We start from the raw sequence: 24251 nt of genomic DNA, 5'->3' as shown, positions 1-24251 counted from the left end.
TTTATTTTGTCTATATCAATTTTTGATTTTATATTAGTCCCTTCCCCTTTTTCCTGTTACTTCAGGCTATAGGCCTTATTGTTTTGTGTTAGTTTCTTTGCAATTATATCCTTGGATCTTCATATAAAATGGGTCTTTATTCCGTTCCCACTATAGTAGTATTTCCAGTGAGGGTCCACAATTTCGTAGCCCTACTGTACTGTAGTGACGGCGGCGCCACAGTACTCGTGTCGCACCTTCCTCACTTCCGTACCTGCGCAGTTTGTATCCTGCTGTCTACGCATGCGTCTCCTACCACTGGTGTATATATCATCTATATTTGGAGTGCCCTGTTTTCTTTTATTTTCTATCTTGGTTATTTTTACTGCTATTTTACTCTGAATTAACCTCTCGATTTATTTTACACATCCCCTCTAGTTTTCAGCGTTTTCTAGAATTTCCTATCATAACTAACTACTTATTTTATTTTATTTTATTTTTCCTCGTTGGTAGCGGGTGCCTGAGGGCCTATATACTTCATTGTAATTTTGTCTGCGCATTTCAATTGCGTTTACTAAACCCACTTGCGCCCCCTACTTCCTTCTTCTTGGTGTTTCCTCACGTGTCACTCTCATCGTGTAATTTCTCGTCTGTTATTTTTGTTAATTTAATTTAATTTAGCAGTTTTTCCACTTACCTTGTGATTTCTGCATTTCCTTTTTATAGTCTATTTTGCCTGGTGTTGTGTGGATTGTCTTGTGTGTTGTGTATACCCGTGATCTTTGTTTGTGTGTTTAACTAGTTTGCTACGTTTGTTGAGCCACGTGTTCGCTGCGCCTCCGCCATTACCCTTTTAATTCCTTTTTCATTTTTGTGGTAGATTCAAGTTAGTCCGCATCAGTGTTTCCCTTCCTTGTATCTGTTCATCCCCCTACTGACTATTTTTGATTTTCTTAGTTTTCCTCGTTTGTGTATTTTTAAACTATCATCGCCTATTTTGTGTGTTCATAACCGTCACCGCCATTACGGCTGTCAGTTTTTTCATCACTATGTTAGCTATTTGCTGTCTTTCCACGATTTGCGATCAATCTCCTCTCATTTATGTCATCACATCCTATTTTAATTTCACCCTTTTCTAATTTTTTACTTGGTCTGTGTAATGCTACGTGATTTCTTGTGTTGGTTTAGTGTACCCTTTCGAGTTCAGCTAGTAACCCTTCCGTGTTGGAGTGATAACCCTTTGTTTCCGCCCTTTCGTTGTTTTTTTTTCCGTAATTGGTTATTAAAATAAAATACATAATAAAATAATATACAAAAAACAGTGGTTTGGTGTGTTTTATTTCACCTCACTTCACATTTACTCCACTTTAATCACTCCCGATTTCCGGAGCAACTCCACCGCACGTCCGCCTCCTACGACGACCCGAGCCGAACTCTAACCTAACCCTAACCCTAACCTAACCTAACCTTTTTTTTTTTTTTTTTTTTTTTTTTTTTTTTTTTTTTTTTATTAAACGAGGTGGGAAAAAATGCATTTATGCAGACCGGGCAAGATGTTGTGTGCCCGGTACTGTGGGACTCCCAATTATGGTCTACCCACTAAAAAAAAAACCCACCTCGGTTTCTCTTTCTTGGAGCCTAGGCCTGAAGAAACTCCGCCCCCGGAACCGCTTTGATCATAGATCTGTAGCATTACTTCAGGAACGGGCGGCACAGCAAGGCTACTAATAATCTGTTTCACCCATTAGGCGGGCGTCAGCTTCAATTCACTGGTGCGTCCAAAGCACCGCCACCAACTGGTGCAGTTCACTGGTTATGTCCGTCCCGTAATACATTGTCCTTCTCATCTAGTCAGTGGTATAAAAACTAATAGGTCATTGTCAATATAAAATCACGCGAGGAGTGTCATCTTGTCAAACATATGTGTCCGTCCGGCTATTAAAATAGAGTATCCGTGTCAATATCATTAAATAAAATAGTGAAAGTCCCATGCGTAAACTCGCCGACTCATTCTATGCTTCTGGTCCAATGAAGTAAAATAAAATCAGAGTAAAGTAAAATAAAACGTAAAATAAATAAATAAATAGAAGTCAGTCAATTTACATAAAATAAAACATCCCACCAGTTTCACAAACTAAAACAAAGACCCGGTGTGTGAACACACCAGTCATATATTTATATTCTTCGGCCGGTTCTTCGGCCGGTGGGAGGTACCTCCCTAACTCTATTCTCCTCTCTTTGCCTGCCTCTCTCATAGGCCTCTTTGTCTCTCAGTGTGCTTACTACGTGCTTGATAATGCCTTCTCTTTTCGTGCCATCTCTAAGCAGTTCAATAAAATTATTCCTGTTCATGTTCACTCCTAGTTTGGAACAGAGGGTCAGTCTCTCATTCTTCCAGCGGCTGCATTCAAACAAAAAATGCTCCGGGCTGTCCTCGAGGTCCGGACAGAACCAGCACTCCGCATTGGCCTGTTTCCTCGCTTTCTTCCATAAAAAGGTGCCAAAACACCCGTGCCCTGTTAACACCTGGGTCAGGTGAAAGTTGAGGGTTTGAGGCCCCCATAAAATCCACTCCTTCAGGCGGGGGATCAGGGCGTAGGTCCACCTCCCCTTGTCCGACTCCTCCCACCTCTGTTGCCATTTTCCTAGGGTAACTTCACGTGCCTCGTTCTTGATATTCTTCACCGCTTCCGTTGTGCAGTCCACAGTCCCTTTCTTCTTCATATAAATCCACTCCCTTTCTCGTATCACGAGATCTAAGGGTATCTGCCCTGTAATTACACACAGGGCATCAGTGGAAGTGGTCCTATATGCTTGTGCCACCCTCAGAAGTGCGGTACGTTATGTACTGGCAAGCAACTTTAGATTCATCTTCCTCTCCAATCCAGTGGCCCACATCGGTGCTGCATATAGAATAACGGATTCTACGACCTTGTAGTAGAGTCTTCGTGCCTGATTTCCAGCTCCCCCCAGGTTTGGCATTAATCGGGCTAGCGTGTTCGCATATTTTAATGCTTTATCACATGCCGTTTCGATGTGTGTCCTAAAACCCCGGTTCATTTCGAGCATGAGACCCAGGTATCTGGCTGCCCCAACCGTTTTTATCTCTTCAGTGCCACAGATAATTTTAAGCCCTCCAACTACCTTCCTTCCTGTAAGGAGGATGGTTTCAGTCTTGTGGTGAGCAAGACTCAACCCTTCCGACTCGTACCACTCGTTCATATCCTCTATCGTCCATTCGGCCGTTTTTACCATCCTCTCAAAGTCGTTATCAATGATAACTATGCCTATATCATCTGCGTAGCCAATAAGATAGACATCTCTACGCAGGCGTATTCTTAAGAGACCGTCATAGACCAGATTCCAGAGAATCGGTCCAATCACTGAACCTTGGGGGACCCCACCAAAAACCTGGAAACGGATCTCGCCATCTTTAGCGTTAAAGATTATCCATCTATCTGTCAGATAACTCCGGATCATGTCTACCATTTCACTGGAAAAACCTCGTTCCTTCATGCACTTAATTACGCTATCCCACCTAATAGTGTTGAATGCGTTCTTCACATCTAGCATAACTAGTAGGCAATGCCTTCCCTCCTTTCGTGCGGTTTCCCAGTAGCTTTTCAGTTTATACATGGCATCCAAAGTGGAGCGGCCCTTCCTGAAACCATATTGGTTCTCTGCCAAATCATTTAATTCCAGTTCTTTGATTATCCTTCCCTTGATTACTTGCTCCAGTAATTTCGCAAGGCAGGAGATGATAGACAAGGGTCTGTAGGCTTTCTCCTCCGCTTTCCCGGCTTTCCCTTTAGGAAGTAAGACAAGGCGACCCGTCTTCCAAGGGACAGGCCAATAGCCTCTGCTATAGCACGTAGTGAAAATGTGTGCCAGCCATTTGGACGCTCTTATACTAAACTCTTTCGTTATGGCCGCCGAAAGTTTATCCGGGCCAGGTGCCTTCTTAACTGGCATTTTCCTCGCCAGCATTCTAACCTCTTCTGCCGTAATCACGTCATCTCTCTTGTTGCAGGGTGATTTCGTCATGTTCCCGTCTTCATTTGTATCCGTGGCTTCTATGTTTCTTTCAGGTATTCTCATCAAATTTCCAGGTAAGTATGTCCCATTCATGGATTCCCTCTCCCTGTCCTCTGGCCCGTCATTATTGTTTGCAGGTGTTTCGGTTCTACCGGTTGATTCAGGTAAGTACTCCGGGGTTATCATCGTCTCTACTGTGTTATTCCCGCTAATATTTTTTTCAGCTGCCACCGGATTCATCGGGGTCGTTATAAAAAGTTTCTTAACGACTTTTCGCACTTCATCCGGGCTCATTATATCGGGTTTAGCTATCTTCCCCTTAATCCTCCTCATAACTAGTTTGTATGGCCTGCCCCACACATCCCTATCGACTTCCTGGAGTAGGTCAAGCCAGTTTGCCTTTTTGGCCTTCCGAATATCCCGGTTCATATCCTTCCTCGCATTTTTATATGCTATTTGTGTACGTTCTATTGTCTCGCTGTTGCCCTTAGCTCTAGCTCTCACGTATTCTCTTCGTAACTTATTTGTTTCCTTCCTCTTCTTAGCAATGTCATTTGTCCACCAGTATACAGGGTTTCGTTCGCCCTTGTATGACCCTCTGTATGTCGTAAATTTATTGATTAGTCTATCGACATCCTTTATGAATTTATCGACTTCAAATGTGGTGTGCGTCCTGGTCCTCTTATTGTAATTTTCGTCTCCGTATTTGTGCAGAAGCGCATCAAGAAGCTTCTTTTCATCAATCCTACCCCTCCCGATATCAAATGGGTCCGGGTTCATCCCATTATTTTTTTTGGCACCTGGCCCTATTGAGTGGAGTAGATATTTATGGTCGGACGCTGTAAACTCGTCCAACACCCTCGAAGACATATGGGTTTTTTGGGCCGCTTTACTAACAAACATAACGTCGATGACCGACCCTCCTCCTCTTTCGCACGTAGCCCCCCCCTCCGAGGTAATTGGGCACAGCCCAAGGCCTGCGCACCACTGGTACAACATCCTACCCCTGCCACACCACTTCTTCGACCCCCATAACGGGGACTTAGCGTTAAAATCTCCTAGAACTAGGATTTTGGGCTGATAGTCACTTAGACCTTTTAGGAAAACTTCCAACGTCGACAATTGGGTTTCGAAATCCTGGATATTCTCATTTGGGGAAGCGTAAACACTTACAATGTACATTTCATTGTAGCTAATCCCTACATATCCTTTATCCCTACTTACTATCGTTATCTTATTGCCCTTTGCCATACCTGTACCAGTGACAAAGATCGCAGCCCTACCCGTGGTATCTGTGTACCAGTTATCAGGCGTGACGTAGGGTTCCGCCACTACCACCAAATCTGCCTCTTGTTCGCTCACACTCGCATACAGCAGGTCATGCGCGAGCCTGCAGTGGTTGAGGTTCACTTGTAATATGTTGATATTATCCTTGCCTTTTATTTTTAAGAGCCTCCTTATATTTAGGGCATCTCACTGAAGCTGCAACGTGGCCAGTCTGCTCGTTTGGGAGTCCGTCGGCCACACAGAGTCTACACCTAGGCTCCTTTACGCAATCTCTCATATGATGCCCGGTATCGCCACACTTTCTGCATATTCCACCTGCTTCTTCAGTGACCTTACAATTAGTTGCCATATGTCCCATACCATGGCACTTGTAGCAGCGTAGTAGTCGCGGTATTTCCCTCGCTGTTACCATGGTCCATCCAATTTTGATTCTATCCCCTCTAAGCAGTCGATTCATATCCACCGCAGGGCCTTCGATAACCGCAACTTTATTTTGTCTGGGGTCTGTCCGAAGGATTTTGATTCTGACCCCCTTAGCTTCATGACCAATTTCGTTCTTGATGGCTTCTATAACCTCTTCTTTTTCCACGGTGGGGTCTATTCCTCGTATTTCTATATCGACCATCGTCTGCAGCTTTGCCACCTCTACGTCTGGTCCCAGCCTACCGTCTAAGTTCTTCCTGAGGCTCTCAAGATCCGCACCAGGGGAAAATTCTATAAGCAAGTTCCCGGCTCTGGTCTGCTTTACTGCCCTGATACCCTCTGGTGTCTTGCCCGCGGCTCCTTTCACTTTTTTCAGTATTTCTGCGAAGGACTTATCTTTACCGAAGCGCACAGCTATTGCCTGAGGTTTAACATTTTTCCTAGGGATGTTCCTTCCCCCCTCTCTGCCACTCGCCAACCTGGCTCCCTCCTTCTTGCTCGGGGTCTCGTTTGTTCTGTTGACACCCACCTCCACCTCCTTTCTTCGTCTTCTTTTTCCTTTCACTAACCATTCCTGTTCCCCGTTTACTTCCCCTCTACCCTGTCCGGGTACCAATTCTTCCTCCCTATTTGTTCCTTCCGTAGGTAGCTCGTCCGTGTTCCTGGCAAATCTCGTTCTCTTCCCACTTTTATCCGTGGGGGGCGTGATTTCTTTCCTTTTCTGCTGTCTCACAGCCGGAAGGGGAGGGAAATCATCCCCAGTCTCTTCCTCCGTTTGAGTGCTAATGCTTCTTTTTTCTTTTTCAGGTACCCGATCTATATTCGCCAGTGCTGTCGTCTGGATTCTCTTCGCACTGCGGTAGGCTCCCTCACCCTTCGACTTTTCGGTGTGCCTGGTATGTACATTTCTAAGGCCATCCACCGCAACCGCAACCTCTTCCAAGCAGTTTTTCATTGATACATAGGTGTTCGTTATTATAGGGTCAATCTCCCCCTCCTTTTTCAGGATTAGGTTGTCGAAAACCATATTATGGTCACTGATCGCCTTAAGGATCTTCTCGATAGCCCTCAGGCTGATATCCATCTTCTCTTCCAGGGTGAGGCTCTCTCTTCTTATCTGGTGAGATACCTCAACTATTGTATTACCCTTAGTGCACTTCTGCTTGGGTGCGTTGTCCTCTTCCACTGTTTCATCCGCGGTCAGACCCACAAATTCCAGCCTCCCGAGAGGTTGTCTAGAGTCCCTGCTTCTCGCACTAGGGGGTGTTCTGCTCAATCTTGGTTTCCTCACAAAGATATTGTCTTCCTCATTTACCGACTGTAGTCCCAACGTATCTTCCATAGAATTTGCCATATTCGTCCCACGAGTTGGTCGGAACGTAGGTCCGCCCAGGCAGAGCCGCCTTACCTGGGTAAGGCAGATACACCCAGGGGGTCGCCAGGTACCCCGGGGTTGGTCGCTACCGACTGGTGCACCCACCAGCCACCCCTGGCGTTGACTCCAGGAGCACCCTCCTCACCGCGTGCCGCAGCTTGGGGCTAGGGATTTTTGAAGAGGTTGTCATCCTCGCAGGCCGGCCAGTTAAGGCAAGCCTCCCGTTCCAGCGAAACGTGACCACTGGATTACGGTATAGTTGCTAGGGCACTCCGGGTTCGCTACCCGCACCAGACTGTCACGCAGACTGGCCCCTGGAGAACTCACCGACGCCGTTGCAACCTTCATCGCCTCTCAAGCCTCTCAAACCTGGACCTTACCGGCATGGTAGTACCTTCCAGGGTCCAAGGGCCGTAGCCCAAGGACCCCGCCGGCATCGCCCCAAGTCCTCATTGAGGCTATTCCAGCCGCAGCGAGCGTCCCCCTTTCAGTCGCCTCCTACGACAGGCAGGGGTTACCGTGTCTGCATTCTGTCCCCCAGTCACAGGGGAGGTTTTGAAGGGTTTTCCTTCCCTTGGTGTTTGGTCCGCGGGAGCTATTTTATTTCACTCCTACCCTCCATGCACTCCGACAAGTACATGGCGAGCATTCCCCTATCCGCCACCTGGGGACGCGCCACGTCGGGGTATCACCTCCCCGCCCAGCCTGTACAATTGGCCAGGTCCGTGGAACCTAACCTAACCTAACCTAACCCTAACCTAACCCTAACCCTTTTTTTTTTTTTTTTTTCGGGGAGGGGGAAAATGCATTAGGCACACCGGATGGATACCACCCCGGTAGTGTGGGACTCTCGACCTAGTGCCGCCTACCCACTAAAAACCCCCTCCTCGACTTACCTGTATATATATGTGTTTGTGACCAGGAGAGATCGGGACCGCGTTCTTGCATTACTTCGATCCCCCTGTTGAGTCACCCTTATTTTATTTTCACATGTACGTGTCAATAAATATCTTCTTTGTACTTTTTCCTTGATCGGTATTTGCTACTGTAGTTGTTGTACTGTACCGGCAGTACTTTCTCGTCCTGACAAACTGTTTCTGTACCTCATTCACGGTGTCTGGGTTATCCTCATATTTCATGATGCTACATCCTGTCACCTATATACTTTGGTATATTTATACTTATACCAATCTTCGCCGATATTTATATTTATACCAATCTTCGCCGATAACATTTCTTTCACTTTCTTTTTCTATTTCATTTCCACTGGTTAGTTATAACCTAGTGCTTGTATTACAGTATTTAATAATAGCAATTTCATTACACTTTACACTTTTATCACTAGTAATGTCCTTCAACCCCCATTCCCATACGCCAGAATACGGGGGGGGGGGGGATGCGGCCTTTCGTTTAACAGGCTTCCCTAGTCTATGAATGTATTGGCTATTTTCAATTTTTATTAACCGGTATTCGAATATCTCTATTATTTCCCTTATTTCTCCAGGTTTTGTTTTTATTTCTGTACATCTACTTAGTTGCTAACATCTGATTTATCCTATTTTATGTTTCTATATCCCCAGATTCATTAATTTATTTATCCACTGTAGTTTCCCCTCTCCTATTTTATCTATGTACCACTAATATCCCTAGTTTACTTTTCCTTCCTATAGAGTTTCCTCTCTGTGTATTTTGTGCTCGAAATTAAAATCTATTTTGGCCGTCACTTAGATTATATTCTCTTATTTATACCAGTGGATATTGTGTAACTTTCTGTATCTTTGTCCTTACTTCACTTTACTTTACTTTATATCCTTTGCCTTTTATTTCCTATTTTACACACTATTTCAGTTTCACCTAGTTTCGCATCTTATTTATACTCTTTGTTTTAGGTTATGGATTTACTAAATCGACTCTCGTCTGCGTATATTTCAACCCCTATTTCCTGTGTCTTTCTACTACTACTCCTATTACCAGCGAAATGGGTAGCAGCGTACTCAGATAAGTACCCGTATTTCTATTATCTACATTCTTTTCTGTTTGTCTAACTAGCCTATTCTTTGTATTTACATATATATACAATATTTTCTTAATTTCAGTATTTACTGTACTAACCTCTTTCCTATCCTGCATTTCAATGCTTTCTAGGTTAAGGTTAACACCGGATACTTCAGGTCTGTTGTTTTCCTATTTTTTAACCGACTTCGAAAAGGAGGAGGTTACTCAATTCGATCAGTATGTTTTTTTTTTTTTTTTTTTTTTTTTTTTTTTTTTTTTTTTGGGTGTGTTCACCGATTACTCTCAGATGGATGTACCAATCGGAACGAAACCTTTTGCATCTTGTAGGGTATGTCTTCCGGTTGGTCCCATTGAAAAAAAATTTTTCATTTTATGATTGTTATTGCAAAATACAGGCAGTTTTTTATGTCAAGATTGGACGATTTCAATGACCTTTTAATATGTTGTCGGGGACATGATTCTGAACAACTTTTTCATTATGCATAATTAACGGAAAGTTTTAGTTTCCGAGATATTCGTGAAAAACTATTGTTACTACTACATTGAATTCTACGTATGCCTACGTGTCTCTACTGGTGTATGAGTCAGCATGCAGTCGCCGATTCTCTACTGTTTCTATACACATATCGCGTCGATCGAAATCCAGTATGCATAGACATATAATAATAATAACTATTGTTATTGCAAAATCCGATTCTATACCGCTACTCTATAAGGAATACACCGATTGCGATGAAACTTTTCACATCTCGTACATCTTTCCACCATAATTTCATTTACAAAAATGTATGTAACTTCTTATTGTTAATAACTATCGTTATTCAAAAAAAACATATTCTTTAGGGTTATTCTGCAAGGAATGTAGCGAGCGCGATTTTTCAAACTTGTCCCTGCAAGTAAACTTCGTCACTTTCTTTACTAATTGGTCGCTAATAATAAAACAAATAAAAAAAAGGCTTGGCTTGCTTCTTCACATATCAGGCGCTGGAAGCTGATTTGGACTGTTTCTTTGCAAAAGCAACTGTCGTAATCTTTGCATTTCTGCGAGTGCTCTCTCGTCATGAGGTTTCACGAGGACTTTGTTTGGTGCTAAATCAGATAAAACTAGACCATCTAAACTTTTTACACGACTAAGTGCAACGTAAATTTGGCCTTTTGCAAAATTCTTTTTGCCAACATCAATTACAGCTTTGTTCAATGTAGTCCCTTGTAATTTGTGCACCGTTACTGCCCAACTCAGAATAAGTGGTAACATTCTGCGCTCGACGTCTCCAAATCCTTTTGTCGCTTGAAACGTTGCTGAAACTGGAGATATTGGAATGTTACCATCAATATCTTTGAATCTATTTCCAATGGATTCGTCGTCAAATTTTATAAGTACTGAATCCGGCAATTCTCCCTGTTCTAGTTGATCTCTTCGAAGTGCCGGCCATGTAAATTTCTTTACTATTCCCATTGCACCGTTTATCAAACCATCAGAAATTGATAGGTTTCGTCGCAGCATAATTCGAGATCCCTCAGTTAATGTTATTGTATGTAACAGTCCGCCACAATTATTTACATTTACAGGTATGACATTTTCTGGTGGCCTTTTTCCATATGTAGCTGCCTCACGGGACTCGTCTATTGAATCAATGACGTACATTCTACGTGATTTTGCTAATTCATCTGTCATTTTTGTGTTATATTCATCCACTAATTTTATCGTTGGGAATATTCTTACTGCTGCACCATCCTCGAACTCTCCGGTTAGGGGAACTCTTCTTCGTTCGCATAGTATTTGTAGTTGAGAAGTTGTCACTTCTCCAAACCGAAGGTTATTCAGTAAGTCGATAAACTCAACGTCATCTCTTTGTCGCATATTAATGGTGAGTTCGCAGAATGAAAATTGGTGCCATAAATTAATTTCTGCAGTACACCAATGTGGCTGTTCAAAACACCAGTGTCCTTTTACTGGGGGCAACTGCATGATATCGCCGAAGAGAAGTACATTTACGCCGCCAAATAGTTTATCATTGCTTTTCAATTCTTGCAATCTTAAATGAATTATTCGCAAATTCTCATAAGATACCATTGATATCTCGTCAATAATCAACCACCTTGTATGACGCCACTTTCGTCTCTCCTGTTCGAGTCTTTGTCCTGTCAGTCGCCGATATGTCATTGCAGTACCTTTTTCAATAGGCAAGGAGAACATGGAATGCAGAGTTTTCCCTAATATTTGACGGGCGGCGACGCCAGTCAAAGAAGCTACTTCAATGAAAGATGGTTTTATCATCGTATCAATTGTAGGATTATAGCAGCGTTTAACATGTTCAACAAGTAATTTTAAAATAAACGACTTACCGCTACCAGCTCCTCCGGTAATAAAAAGCAACATTTGTTCCCTATTTTCATTATCATTTTCTTTAATATCTTTCTCAATTACTGCGGAAACTGATTTCAATAAGTCTTTCTGTTGAATATTAAGACATCGAATACTATTAAGGAACACGTCTTCTGGCATTGCAATTGTTTCTTGCTGTTGATCTTCATATAAATCAACTTGATCGTAATGTATTGTTTCGTCAGCATGAATTCTGACTGCATCTCTTAAATGTTCATTGCTTTCTTCTTCGTGTACAACATTTAAAGCAGCAGCCTGGGCGAGCGCCGCTTCAATAATTTGCTCTGCGTGAGTAAATTGTTCGACGGTTGCGTTACCCATCAGAGGTTTCAACTCGTGTTGCCGTCGAAGAAAACATTGTTCCGAAGATTCGTTTTCGGACATAAGTGTACTTTCATCACGAAATGGAATGTGACACACTATTAAGTTATAGAAATATCCTTCTCTGTCACTGTTCAGGGTATAATATCGGTGGCGAAGTACAGCTGGTTTATTTCTTATTCGCATTCGGGTATTGTCCTTTAATTTGATAAATTTCGACCTTGATATTTCTTCATCGTCATTTCGAAGTTCTGCGTCTCCATCCTCTTCTGTCCACATACCACTGGAAACTGTTTCATATCGGACAGCAAATTCCGCTAAGCTCAAATCCTCTAGATTGTCTGGTCTCTTTACGTAACGATCGAATATGTTATTGAAAAATGATGTTTCATATTCTTCGAATCGCAAAATTCTATATCTCTGCTCAGGCCGACAGCTATTTATAAATACAGCTTTTCGCGAGCTCATTTTCAGAGGCAAATGACATAACCGATAAGCACATTCGGGAGCACTAACCACACGTTGAGACAGAATTGCCATAGATACCGAAAATAGTTGATCCCGGACGGTTCCGCTCCGGCGTTTCGCTCGTAAAATGGCTTCTTTAATAGTATTTCCTGCGTCCTGCGGCTCGCATTTACTTGCGTATTTAGCAATATAATATGCGACAGCTGTAACATTTCCGCATGGTTGAATATCCATGTTTGCTTCCCAAAGCTTTAAAAGAGTTGGGTTGTAATTATTCACCATAATTTCATTTTCTGTTCTCTTAAGTACGCAGAAACGTCCATTATTCGCAAGTGTGTCATCTGGACCTAAGCACATCGTTCTTTCACTTATCGGTCTCGGGAATCCGAAACGACAACAACGATTATTACGATCTTTGTAACATGTAGCAGAATGTTTATGAATTTGGACCTTTTGAACTATGTCCCTCATATTTTCATTTTCTGCTTCCAATGAACAAGATACAACTTTCTCAATAACGTTGCGGCCTTCGTTGGTAAGGAAATCAGGTACGTTTGCACACCAAACAAGCATGTGCAAATGTGGACTTCCCCTGTTCTGAAATTCTATTCGATGCCAAAAATCGATAACAACGCCACCTAAGCAATCGGAGTTTCTTAAATACTGCATTAACGCGTTTACACGTAACGTAAATTGTCTTGCAATAACTACAGGGTATCTCTGAACCAACTTTAGTCGATCTGCAAAAGATAGGTTTTCAAATTCGGTAACGGGGCGACCATCGGATAGTAGTAATGCTTTCAACATATCTGGCCAATTTAGATCATTGCAAGAGAACGTAGCAAACCATGTGGGCGGTCCAAGACTTCGGACCATGGCGATTAATTCCGAACAGCATCGTTTCCAGTATGATGCCGATCCTCTTATATTTCTCATCGTGAGGTGCATATTATCTACTAAACCCTGTGGAGTATGTTCCCCTTGGCGCATTCTACATGATACTGAAACGCTAGCTTTTGCGCGGTAGTATTCAACAACAGATAATGCGAAGAACAAATAATCTGTTCGTTGGAATCGTTTGTCATTGCTCAGAATACGCGCTTGGAAGTAATCCAGTGGTGTAATTGAGATGTCTCGATGCTCTCCGAATCCATTTTTACCATCCGGAAACAGGAAGAACCAACACAGTTCTTCCATCCTTCTCTCCCTTTCTAGGTTTAAAGGAGGCACTGTTTTTCTATGTATATTCGCAAGGTTTATCGGGTCATTTTCTGCGTTATTATTATTATTACTAACAGAGAGGATACTATCGATGTTGGGAACATCTTCGTCAGTCGAACGTAACATGCTTGTAGCGAAAATAATGTCTGTTGCGCCGGATTCTCTACGAGCGGTCGCAACAGATGGTTGTTGTATCCTTTCTATTTCAGGAGATCTATTCCATTCGGGTGCTATTGTTACAGGTGTTAGTGAATAGATATTTAGCACATTGCTATTGCCTCCTTTAGCATATAAATTACGACGCAAGATGATGTGTAAATCATCAATATTAGTACATTTCATACAGCATGAGACGCCCCGTGACGATGCTTTATATCCTTTTGGACCTCTTGCATGGGAATCATACAACCAATAGTAGGTACTCTCCGACTGGTTACCGCGTGACACAGCTACTGATGTAAAATTGGCAGTCAGAATTCCGTACGTATACTGTTGGAAAAACGTAATCAAAGCGTTCTTTAAATTTGGAAATCCTTCATCGCCGTTATCAATATTAATATGACCATTTACAGCCATTTCATAGCCAATGTTAATATTCACTCTGTTGTTATTAAATGATATGTGTGGCAATAATTCGGTAACGGCTAAATAGTCGACATTCACTTCTCTGGGGTCAGGATTACTTCGCGCTTCAATGCAATCACGGTAATATTTATCTCCTACTAAAAGTACATAATCGAGATCACTAGTACACCACGTACTAGGGTCGAGCAAATGAAACGCAACACAAGCAACTGCAGCTATGCCAGTACATTGCTTACCGCGAGATTCAATACTGAAGCGATCGCTACCTTGATGGCACGAGCCTCGTAAGATAGCTACATTCTGTCCAACAGTCACAAATCGACTGTTTGATTCAGTATTTCTTTCTGTAACTTCCATTTCGTTTCTTACAATACAAGGCTCTTCAACGACATCAGCTATTTCCAAAATGTTATTGGGAATATTAGAAAAACATGGTCGCACATCTTTGTATAAAGCATTATTTTGTAATAGCCATTGTAAAGCTACTCGAAGTTTGCCAACGTCTATTTCAAATTGTCTTTGTCGCTCAAAATTTTCGAGGCTTTCCACTACAATCATTATACCGGTTTCGTTTAATCGAAGTGGAAGTTGCTCAGCTACTTCCAACACATCGCGGGCAAATAGGACTACCTGACCTTTGCACCAATCCTGACTGAAGCGATTTTGAATTTTCATGATTTTAAGAAACGGTACTATTCTGCACAACATTTGTTTCTCGATTTCCGATAAATCTGCTATCTCATGAGGTACAGACATTAGTTCCATTTTATTCCAGAATGCCTGAGATGGCACTTTGCATTTTTTAAGATGATGTAGGCAACGAGAACATGTTGTTATCTTCTCCGATTGTATTAGATTTGCAGGAATTACACCAGACAAAGGCCGCGTGTGCAAAGCGTAACGTTGCTGCGGATATAAAGTCTTGTAACACACTGCACATGGTACATCAGCAAAAATATTAATAGTCGATTTAAAGTTCTCTACCTGAAGGAGAAGTTCTTTTCTGCGATTTTTCGCTAGTTCACGCATATTCCTTAAACGCGTATTTCGTGATTCGGTACGTTCACTTTGTAGTACTTCTCGCGTACGATTTCTCATAACCATCAGACGTTGCGAACGTTCCTCAGTAGATTCCTTCGCTAAACGTCTGCGGATTAATCGGAAACGGCGTGATCGTTCCTCGGCAGATTCGTTCGCTAAACGTCTGCGGATTAATCGCAAACGCCGTGATCGTGCCCCTGCAGATTCGTTCGCTAAACGTCTGCGGATTAATCGGAAACGACGTGATCGTTTCTCCGCAGATTCGTTCGCTAAACGTTTGCGGATTAATCCGATACGACGTGATCGTGCCTCGGCAGATTCGTTCGCTAAACGTCTGCGGATTAATCGCAATCGCCGTGATCGTGCCCCTGCAGATTCGTTCGCTAAACGTCTGCGGATTAATCGGAAACGGCGTGATCGTTTCTCCGCAGATTCGTTCGCTAAACGTCTGCGGATTAATCCGATACGACGTGATCATGCCTCGGCAGATTCGTTCGCTAAACGTCTGCGGATTAATCGCAATCGCCGTGATCGTGCCCCTGCAGATTCGTTCGCTAAACGTCTGCGGATTAATCGGAAACGGCGTGATCGTTTCTCCGCAGATTCGTTCGCTAAACGTCTGCGGATTAATCCGATACGACGTGACCGTTGCTCGGCAGATTCGTTCTGTACACGTTGAGAAATTAGGCTTAGCCGCCGTTTTTTTTCAGCGACCGTTTCGCGCGATAATTTCGAATGAGCATATTTCCGCTTTACAGACAATCGCGCACGGCGTTCATCAATACTTTCTTGACGCCGTGCCTCTGCGGTTCTTTTACGTTTTTTACAAAGACGTAATTGTTTGGCATCATCCGATTCATTTGCACGACTTTGTCTCATACGGCATGCACTTTTTGTACGTCTACCCATACTTTCATATACCAGACGTACCTGGTTTCAGTGAAGATGAAGGATTCAAAAAAAGGATTTGCCGCGCTTTTTTTATTTTCACAATCAGTCGCTTAAAGCGGACCTGTTTTATCAATCAGTCGCGTACAGCAGACTTCTTTTTTAGATCAGTCGCTTAAACCAGACTTGTTTTAACAATCAGTCGCTTCAAGCAGACTTCTTTTATAAATCAGTTGCTTCAAGCTGACTTCTTTTATCAATCAGTCGCTTAAAGCAGACTTGTTTAAACAATCAGTCGCTTCAAGCAGACTTCTTTTAGAAATAAGTCGCTTCAAGCTGACTTCTTTTACCAATCAGTCGCTTAAAGCAGACTTGTTTAAACAATCAGTCGCTTCAAGCAGACTTCTTTTAGAAATAAGTCGCTTCAAGCTGACTTCTTTTACCAATCAGTCGCTTAAAGCAGACTTCTTTTATGCTCGCTTATAGCTGACTTCTTTTAACAATTTGTCGCTTCAAGCACACTTCTTTTACAAATAAGTCGCTTAAAGCAGACTTGGTCCCTTTGTTTTCAAATACAATTACTTACTGGAAGCAAAATTGGACCCTCTTCTTTATTTATCAATTATTACAAAAACATTCAAAAAAAAAAAAAAAATAATAATTGTTACAATTTACCTCACAACACAATATATTGAAAAAAAATTCAATGGAAAGCAGCGTTGCAAGGTGTTAATTGAAACTGACTGCTGTTCGCCGTTCGTAACTTGGCCGTCGCCAAAAATTTGGGTAGGATTGGTCGTGCCCCGCCTTTGCTCACACGACTTGCAGCCGTAATATATTATTGGTCGAAACACCTACATCTACTGACTTGGCTCGTGTAAATAATTAAGAAAACGACGGTGTGTGCAACGGATCCCTCATTTCCCCTACGCTGGCCGATAAAATTGCGTGACATTCCCCTACTGACAATTTCCTGGAACCCAGCAGAGCTTCGAATCCGTCATAAAAAAGGAAAGAGAATACGTATTACGAGAGAAAACGAGATAGAGGCATTCGAAAGGGATGCCGCGAGTAAAACAAATCACGATCCAGTAACAAACATTACATTTATAATAATTTTCGTCTTATCTTCCAAACAATAGTATCAATGGATTGTTCAGCTTATTCCGATTAAAATGAGTACCAACACGAAACAAATCGGTTTTATTTGACTTTCATTGGCTAGTAATGATTGACCTCATCAATTTAAACTGATTAATAAAAAAACTGGTCCGATTTACTTCTGGTTTGGTCTTATTTTCATCAGAAAAATATCACAAATCTGTTGATAACACTTTGAAACCAAAACAATTATTAATAACAAATTTTCGTCCTTGCATTAGTATTGTTCGACAGACATACAGTCGATTGTTTTCGCTCCGTCCTCTTTTTCAATCGCTGTCCTTCTTTACGTTCGACGCAGTCGGCAAACTTCTAATAATGTAGGAACTAGATGATATTTGTGCATCTATACGACGCACAGCGAAAATTGTTTCTGTATGCCATCGTGAAATGTGCCCCACCAACTGTCTTCCTTTAGAAGACACAGATTTTGTTCATTTTCTATCCGAACGAGCTGCTGTTCAGACGTAAGTACCAAATAACAAGCAATATTTCATTTCTTTATATAATATACATTATACATATAACATATATTAATTTCATCGTCAATGGTTCGTGGTTTACTTGGGTGTAGTTCGAAAAACCACTCACCCCCCCTTTTTTTGGATTAAAAAAGAAAAGTATTCTTACGTTTGTTCATACACTGATTACGAATATCATAACGACAAATTGGCGACTATTGCGCGAAAAAATAAGAAATTATTTCAACAACATTGTTACTTCCAAATTCTTGTGGCGGCGACGCGACAAGATAAACGTACATCCGTTTATTCTATTACTTCAGGATATTCGGATTTTCTATTTTGCGGAATGCAAATCAAGTTGTAGCGAAATTTCACTACGATATTCATTCAATATGATATATCCAAAAATTCCATGTAACCGTTAACAGCTGGTAAAGACAGTTGGATAGCATTGCCAACGATATAAGTAATCAGCGTATAAAACACATAACATTACTGACTTTTAAAGAAATAGGGGGTGATTATTTTTCCGAACTTCATCCACAAATGCGAACGGATTATTTCCTTTTTTATTCATGAAACTTCTTTTTTTCTCACAGAAATATGAAAGATATAACGGTTCAAACAAATGAACGTAAGTATAATTCCAATTTCAGTGAAAAAGTAATATACTGCATGATTCAAAAACATGCATGTTACATACCTCCTTTTTCTTTCAGAAACCGAAATTATGAACGCGTTGCTGCAGCTGCAGTAACAGCTGCAGCACATGCAGACGCAGCAACAGGAGAGGGACCGCGAGGTGGCGTTGCTGCAGCAACAGCTGCAGCAACAGCAAATGCAGCAGCAACAACCGCCGCAGCAACAACCGCCGCAGCAACAACCGCCGCAGCAAGAAACGCCACACCACCGCAGCGAACAACCACCTCAACAAACTGAGGCCGATGTGAAGCCGCAGCGAAGTGAGTTTCACAGATATCATCGAAAAAATAATTTACACATTTCCGTCTCAAGTAATAAACCAAATTAATTGTACAATGGGTGAACGATATTAACATTGAACATTTTACGTTACAGAAAGAGGAACGGCTGCTGGGAAGAAACGCCGTGCCTACCGCGGCAGATGGCCGCGGGGCGGGAGGGGTGGCGGTAGGGGTGGCGGTAGGGGTGGCGGTATGGGTGGCGCTATGGGTGGCGGTATGGGCGGCGGTAGGGGCGCCCCCAATAAATACTATTTTACCTTATTTTAATTGTTTTATAGTCAACTTTAATTTCTACTATTATTTTTAATTTTCATTTTTTATTTATTTATACTATTCTTTTTAATTTTCATTTTTTATTTATTTATACTATTCTTTTTAATTTTCATTTTTTATTTATATTTGTATTTTTGTTTATTTTCTTTTTTTATTTATATTTGTATTTTTGTTTATTTTCTTTTTTTATTTATATTTGTATTTTTGTTTATTTTCATGACAGTTTTCATTCTATTTTTGATTTTCATTTTGTATATTTCTATTTTTCTTTTCTTTCTTTTCTTTTCATTTGTATTAGTATTTTTAATTTCAATTTTTTTTATTTCTGTTTCTTTTTATTTTAAGATACTGTAAATACATAAAAATACAACCAATATTATTGCGATTGTTTTCCTTTATTTTTTCCTTACGACATCCTACAAATACTAAACGTACCACTAAAAACTGTGAAATAAAATATTTTTCAACAAAAAAAAACCGACTTCGAAATGCACTAAAAAGTGTAAAATAATTTCTATATCATTTATACCAGTATTCCACAGCTATTAATAAAATCTACTTAATCATTAAATAGGATACTAAATACATTTCAACCTTTTCGGAGGCGGCGCAAAATTTAAAAAAAAACAAAACATACGATCCTGCTAATAACGATTTCACAGCGGTATGGCAAACTTGATAATTCATCAGTCGTAAGAAATACAATTCGAAACGTTATACACACGGTAGAAAACATTCCTAATTCTAACGATTGTATCAGAAGTTACTACCACTTCTGATGTACATGTCTACTGCAACTCACGACAGACCACACTTAACTCGCTCACTGGGTCTAGGGAGATTTTTAATAACGTGTGTGATTACCCTCTACAGCTTGCTTCTTACTTTGCGATCATATAAATGCCGGACAGAAATATATGACGTACGATAGGTGATAACCGATGATGAGATGGTACAGATACACGATACAATGAAATTACTATTATTTTTTTTCAAAGAAACAATTATATGATCGTAAAGTAAGAAGCAAGGTGTACGATGAGTTGCATTGTACTTGTCGCAGTGAAGTTGGCTACAAATTCACTAATGCATTTACGCAGCGTTGGTGAGCCGATTTGTAGCCAACTTCACTGCGACAAGTTCAATGCAACTGAGTGTACATACAGGAGAAACACACAAGTTATTACAAATGTCCCTACACCTAGTAACCTGCGCGAGTTCAGTATGGTCTACACTCAAATGCAGTATAGTTAATCTGCAATGGGTATGCTGATTCCCGTTCAATATTGTTTACTTTCAATTATCAAACGGGTCATTTGTCACCGGTTGCCGATGCATGAAGTATGATCTTCCTAATAGAAGAAAAGTTTTTCATTTTGCGCCGCCTCCGAAAAGGTTGAAATGTATTTAGTATCCTATTTAATGATTAAGTAGATTTTATTAATAGCTGTGGAATACTGGTATAAATGATATAGAAATTATTTTACACTTTTTAGTGCATTTCGAAGTCGGTTTTTTTTTTGTTGAAAAATATTTTATTACTCTAATATATAATTACTTCTCTTTTACCCTATTTCAACTATAATCTTTTCGTTCATTGATGCAGTTACACCGGGATACTTGTGTTATTTCTTTCTTTACTTTTCAGTCATCGTATGGTCTGCTTCGGATCTTGTCAGGATACCAGAGCCCGGCTCCGCGGGACATGATCCTGGTTACTGTGCTGTTATTTTTATTGCTGTTGTTTGATTCCTCAACATTATCTAGTAAGTATTTCTTTGTTTTTCATTTTCCTATCTCCTATCTATTCTAGCTTTATATTTTTATATTTTCCATTCTACTCTGAGCGTTATCTGTGTTATACTGCAGGATAGTTCCTGGTCTACCTTAACTGTCATTATTTGTATTCCCTTTATTAGAACTTATTTCAAAATTTTCTGTTTAGTTGTAAAATATTCCATTGGTCAATTTTTAAAATATATTTGGCGTCTCACTGTACGTTTCTTTTCTGTAAAATTTCTAGGAGTCATTCGTTAAAATTTATATTGTATTTAACCGTCTTCCTTAAGCATTTTGTTCATCTTTAAGGTTTGTGTCCACTATTAGCATTTAGGTCCATTATTAAAATTTTTTGCTAATTTTCATCATTTCATTTAGTTTTTTCATAAAGTTTTGTCATAAGAGTAGAACTATGTACCTTACTGTTTTTCAATAGAACATATTTCAATTCCTTTCTTACTTTAAGATTTCCTAATGTTTTTGGCTTCTGTTTGTCTTTCTTTCTTGATGAAACTCCATTATTGCTAGTCTTTATCTTTCTGTTTCATATATTCATTCCTAGGTTTTCTTTTCCTTTATTCTTCTTTTCCTTCCTAGCCTTCCTGTGTCTTTCTTCTTTCTCAGTTCTTCCCTGTTTTCCTTTTCATACTTACATTTATCTTTCATTGTCATTATTATAAAATCTCTTACTGCTGCATTTTTTTGCTTATCTTTCAGCAGAGTCCTCAGATTCTGTTCGTTCCACCTTGTGGAATATATAATCCGTTCCAGGTTCCTTCTATCTTGTGCCCATCTTGGACAGTGGAAGAGCGTATGGATTACATCATCTACCGCTTCATTACAAAACCAGCAACTGCTATCTTCCTCTTTCTTAATTTTATGCAAGTATGTTCCAAAGCATCCATGGCCCGTTAGCACTTGCATTGTGAAGTGGTCCATGATTGGAACCCCTTCTTTCACCCAATCCTTTATATTAGGAATAATGCTATATAGCCATCTTCCTTTTGTACACAGGTCCCATTCATTTTGCCATTTCTCGTTCATTAGGTTTGTTTCCTCTCTCTTGATGTCTGTTATTTTTTCCTTTTTTTCTTTTCCTTCCAGTTTATTCAATTCTTTTTTGGTTCTTTCAAAGATTCTGGCTCTTCTAGCGGCCTCTAGGTCCCATGGCGGTACTCCGGCTATTACACATAGGACTTCAGTCGATACTGTGTTATACGCTCTCAGTACTCTTCCTAAGGCTATCATTTGTGCCCTGCGTATTTCGCTTACATTTATCTTGTACTGCAGTGCTCTTCCCCATATTGGCGCGGCGTACATTACAACCGACTCTACCACCCTGTAATATAGACTCCTGGCTTTTGTACCCGCTCCTCTTAGATTTGATTGTAGTGTCCCCAAGCATATCGCATACTTCAGCGCTCTGTCTATTGTGTTCTTGATATGTTCTTTGAATACCTGGTTGGTTTCAAAAATTACCCCTAAATATTTGGCTTTTTCACTAATTTTAATCTCTTCTTCGCTTATTTTAACAGGGATGCCCTCTACGCATTTTCTTCCAGTAAGTAGTATTACCTCCGACTTCTGTGGTGCTAGTTCTAGGCCTTCTCCCTGGAACCAGGTTAGTATATCCTTCATTGCTTGATTTGCTATTATTTTCATGGTCTCGAGGTCTTTCTCTATGATAATAATACCAACATCATCCGCGAAAGCGATAAGATATACATCTCTTCTTATTATCTTTTTAAGAAGCCCATCGTACACCAAGTTCCACATGAACGGTCTAATCACCGATCCCTGTGGAACTCCTCCAAACACCTGGATTCTGTCGGTACCGTCCGAGGCATTTACTATGAGCCATCTATTTCTTAGGTATGATTGGATAAGTCCCACCATTTTCGGGTTGAAATTTTTCTTATACATTGCTTCAATTATACTTCGCCATCTTAGGGTATTGAAGGCATTCTTAACGTCTAATAATATTAGTAGACAGTGTCTGCCTTCCCTTTTAGCTCCATCCCAGAATCCCATAACTGTATCCATTGCATGGACGGTGCTCCTCCCCTTCCTGAACCCATATTGGTTTTCTGACAGGCCATCCTTGTCTAGTTCCTCCAGTAATTTATCTTTAATGACGTGCTCAAAAATTTTTGCCATATTAGACGCTATGCAAAGCGGCCTGTAGTCAGACGGGTTTATCTTCTCCCCTCCTTTACCATCTACTACTTTCTTTTTCCCCTTCGGAAGTAGGACGAGTCTCGTTTCCTTCCATTGTTCTGGCCAATACCCTATCTTGAGACAACTATTAAAAATTTGTTGAAGCCATCGTGCAGCATTTATACCTATCACTCTTGCAGCCAGTGCTGGAATGCCATCCGGCCCTGGTGCTTTCTTAATCATAATCCTTTTACCCGCCCTAATCACATCATCCGTAGTTATTTCTATTCCCTCCATGCTATTTTCTAATTCATATTCCTGTTCAATCAGCACGTTATCCCCCTCATGCCCCGCGTCTGCCATACCTTCCTCTACCCCGGTTTGTTCCATTATGAACAATCCTTTTATAACTTCTCTAGTTTGCTCTAGATTCAGTACCACTGGCGGAGGCTCCGGTTTTATTTGCCGTATCACCGCCTTGTATGGTTTGCCCCAAATATCCCGGTCCACTGAATCAATGAACTTTTCCCAGGCTTCCTTTTTCGCCCTAACAATTTCTCGTTTCAGTGACTTCTTAGCTTCTTTATATTTTTCCTCTACTCTCTTTATCACCTCAACATTCCCCTATTTCCTACTTCTAGTTAATTTTCTCCTATTTTTGTTTGCTATTTTCCTTAGTTTCGCTATTTCTTCGTTCCACCAATAGACCGGTTTTCTGTTTTTTGGTTTCTCTCTATTTTTCCTACTGCTTTTGCACAAATCCTCTATTTCCCTCATAAATTCCTTTATATCATTAATATTTCCCTGTTCATTAAACCCCTCATCAACCTTTTTCTGGTATTTCTTTTGGAATTTTTTAATTAATACCTTAGCATTTATGTCTCTCTTAATTTCTTTATTTTTGTTTGTTTCAGGTCTAGTCATTTGGAGATCAACCTTATGCCAAACATATTGGTGGTCCGAACCTGTATATGTACCTAGAACCCTACTTTCCCTCATTTTACCCTCTAAGTTTGCGCTGGTAATTATAATATCTATTTTCGATCCATTTCCCCTCGTGCATGTATTTCCCCCTTCAGTAATAACTGGTATTAGTTCCGCATTAATAATTTCACTGATTACTTTTTTCCCTCTACGGTTCCAAACGTCTCCCCCCCATAGTGGTGACTTAGCGTTCAGGTCCCCTGCCCACAGGATACCCGCCCATTTTTTAGCCATGATTATATCCCTAACCTCTTTCAGTCTATTGTCCAGTTCATTGCTATCTATGTTTGGTGATATATAGTTACTGATAATCAGATATTCGTTGTAGTTTATCGCGACCAACCCTTTGCCTTGTTTTACTAGGTTAAGCTTGGTAGCCTTCCTAATTCCTAGGTCTGTTACCCAAATCGCCGCATCCCCCTTTG

At 40.8% G+C, this 24251-nt stretch overlaps 1 protein-coding gene across 1 annotated transcript; it reads right to left on the bottom strand.

Annotated features, from left to right (window-relative positions):
• Nucleotides 1–2154: 2154 nt before the first annotated feature.
• On the bottom strand, nt 2155–2703 carry LOC123988989. The gene has a single exon (XM_046289718.1). The coding sequence runs from the start codon at nt 2701–2703 to the stop codon at nt 2155–2157; it is 549 nt and encodes a 182-aa protein (XP_046145674.1).
• Between the last annotated feature and the right edge of the window lie 21548 nt (nt 2704–24251).

This window comes from Osmia bicornis, unplaced genomic scaffold (assembly GCF_907164935.1).
Source record: "Osmia bicornis bicornis unplaced genomic scaffold, iOsmBic2.1, whole genome shotgun sequence".
NCBI classification, from domain to species: Eukaryota; Metazoa; Arthropoda; class Insecta; order Hymenoptera; family Megachilidae; genus Osmia; species Osmia bicornis.
The sequence above is the reverse complement of the archived record's forward strand: the minus strand, read 5'-3'. Positions and strand labels throughout refer to the sequence as shown.